The following is a 3,044-nucleotide window of genomic DNA, read 5'->3' on the forward strand; positions in this document are numbered from 1 at the left end:
TTGTATTACCACATGTATCTCAGTCGAAAACAAGGAACAAATATAAATCCTATGTTTATTCACATGTTCATTTACAAATTCAGACGTCTACGTTTACGTTTTTATTGACATTTTTATTATACCAAAATCGAACGTGTCTTGATATTGCGCCCAAGAAGCCGTAAGACCATGCTCAGGGCAAAATTAACCCGCAGCACATTGATCTCGCCCCAGCCAATAAGCTCCGCCCCCTTGAAGTGACGCCGTGGCTCTGGGACAGAGTGGTCAGTTATTGAGGTCTGCACTTGTAGAAAGAAGCGGAAACAGAACAGTTTTAAGAAGCAAAGAGAAGAAAACTATGTATTCACTGGTAGAAGTAGTTAATCGGACTTAACGCCTGCCGCCATGTTCAGACGGATTCATCTAGTTCACTGTAAGGAGCGGTGGAGACTATGTTAGCTTGTTAGCTTAGCCGCGCAGCTTGACAGTCAACACTGACTTAGCAGCTAACGTTTCCTTTTCACAACTAAAGGTAGGAGTTCATCGCTTTATAAAGTCATTTTTTGGGGTAGTTTATTTAGTCTTTTGACAGATATTTACATCTTGATAGAGCTGAAGATCTTGTATTGGGGTTTGGGTAAAGCGACGTGAAAGCTAACCGGTTCAGTTAATTTATCTTTTGATATGCTTAATCAACCCTTTACATTCTTTATTTTTCACATTAGATAAATTATTCTTATTAGACATGGCAACTAAGGAAATTGTGATTTGATTTATTTCCTACCGTGGAACTGACTTGTTAACTGATGCAAAATTCAGCTTGTGTTTGATTTGTTTGTCTTTGATGTTTAAAGTAGAAACCAGAGTCTTTCCAATCTGAAATACTATTCTTAAAAGCATCTTAAAGGTATTTACCTGTAGAAGTAAGCTTAAAATAAAAATAAAAAGACATACAGTCTAGATGACAGGATCTAAGAAGTTACATAGCCCTGCAGTAACTTGGAAAGAACTGCTTTTAAAAACAATTACACACTTAAAGAAATAAAGTTTAAGACATTAAGCTCATATAGACAGCAAACTCTGACTCATTATAGAGAGCAAAGTTTGCTTTTGTTAAGATTATTAACAATATCAACGACCTGAAAAGCTGCTTTATTACATGGAATGCTTCTTAGATCATTTATTTTAGTTTGGTAAATTAATAAATTAGATAAAATTAGGAACTAACAAATTGCTGCATCGAAAATATAAAAGATTACAAAACTATATAAAACATAATAAACTTCTCATAGTAATTTCATGTTGAAGATCAGAATATTTCTGATATAAGTTAAAGAAAACAGCAAACTAGAAATATATTAGTTAAAATAGTGTGATAAAAAGGAAATAAAGCAAAGTAGTACATAAACTTGATATGGAAATCGGTATCTAGATTGTGTTGTATTTTTATCTGTTCGAATATGTAGTAAACAAATATTTAGTATATTAACCAGATTGCTAATTACAAGGCTAGAGGTGCTGGAAAACCCAAAACAATACATGATTGCACTGAAGGCTTTTACTGACATGGCTTATTCTTTTCATTTGCAGGGTTTGTTTTCATCGAAAGTTTCAATGAAAGTTTAAATCAGTTGCTAAGGCTTGTTTTATTTTGTACCATGAAAAAAAATCCCTTTCCTCTGTTCCCATTTTTTTCTCTTTCTGTTTTTTTTTTTATGTGTTTGTTTTGATACTTAAAAACTGTGATTCTGTTGTGGTTTTAGACAAAGCAGTCATGACACAGAAAGTCAGCTTGAGTTCTGTTTCCCTCGGAGTTGAGGGTATGACCTGTGGCTCGTGTGTCCAATCCATAGAGCAGTGGATCGGGTCTCTGCATGGAGTCATACAAATAAAGGTAATGACAGCTCATCTTTCCTTCAATATATCTTTACTTTTGTTCTTGTTTAGCATTAAATACCTCATTTTAAGTCTCTTACATTTAAATCTATGTATTTCTCTACTCACTGATTTCGTTTTACAGCTCTGTTTCCTCAGGAGCAGCTTGTATGATTTCCATCAGTGCAGCCATACTAGACAACCTAATTGCAGTAGTGGTGGTCTGCTTATTTGTTTACTTTATGTTTACCCCTCAGGCTCTGGTTGAATGAGAAGATAATGCAATATTGTGTTCCCAAAAGTTCCCTTTGAAGGACTGTGACAGGAGGTCGATATATCCTCTGCACCCTCAGGAAATTGTTGTGTTTAACAGAATTTAGTGCCCGGATTATTTCGGTTAATCTGTTTAGCAATGATTGATGCATAGTGAATTGTTTTTTCTTTTCTCTTGGTAGAACAAAGTGTATATTTCTTTGTTCTGTTATTGTAAGATTGATAAATAACCCCCAACACAGAGAGAAACTACTTCCCTTTCTTTAAAAAAAAAAAAACCTTACGGCTTAGTCAGGTGATGCCTTCTGATCGTCACATGTTTCCTTCTTGCTCAAGAACGCAACTTTAGGGGTCATCGTGCTGACTGAACATGCCATAAGCTAACCAAAGACCTCAGACTGAGGCTGTAAAATGCTCTTGAATTAGAGCTGATATAGTTCGGCTGTATAAGGTCATTTCTGTCTGTTATCTAAACAATCATTAAACTTCAGTATAAATTGCTATGATGAGCATATAATATGCCTTGTATCGCAGCCACGTTTTTCCTGGACTGCAAACACAGATTTCTAGGTGTTTCGGTTTTTATTTTTCTGAATTTATTTTCTAAAGCAAAACAAAGCGGTGCATATTTATGTAAAAATTTAAATGGATTTACACTATTTTCCAGTAGAAATCATAAAGGTTTGGTGGGCATTGGTATTTGGCCCCTCTTTTCACTGGCGTTACGAAGGAAAGTGTTTTGAAAATACTTCCAATATCTGAAGACTGCTTTTATTTTTATTTATTTTATTTTGGCTAGGTGTCTTTGTGAAACATTTACTTCATATACCAAGAATTATCGTGGTCTAAAATGCTGCTTTTGAAGGATGCATACCTTGAATTTGAACACACCCAACCGCCCAAAAAGGCACCTTACA

General features: G+C 35.0%; 1 protein-coding gene across 1 annotated transcript in view; it reads left to right on the plus strand.

Moving 5' to 3' along the window:
* Positions 1-248: 248 nt before the first annotated feature.
* The window catches only part of atp7a (ATPase, Cu++ transporting, alpha polypeptide), a 25,603-nt gene continuing 22,807 nt past the window's right edge, over positions 249-3,044 (plus strand). Inside the window, exons 1-2 of the mRNA XM_015401058.1 lie at positions 249-511; positions 1,743-1,873. Of these exons, the coding sequence (XP_015256544.1) occupies positions 1,754-1,873 (120 nt within the window). The 5' untranslated portion in view covers positions 249-511; positions 1,743-1,753. The remainder of the gene's footprint in view (positions 512-1,742; positions 1,874-3,044) is intronic.

Source organism: Cyprinodon variegatus, unplaced genomic scaffold (genome assembly GCF_000732505.1).
Source record: "Cyprinodon variegatus isolate N-32 unplaced genomic scaffold, C_variegatus-1.0 Scaffold31, whole genome shotgun sequence".
In the NCBI taxonomy this organism is placed as follows: Eukaryota; Metazoa; Chordata; class Actinopteri; order Cyprinodontiformes; family Cyprinodontidae; genus Cyprinodon; species Cyprinodon variegatus.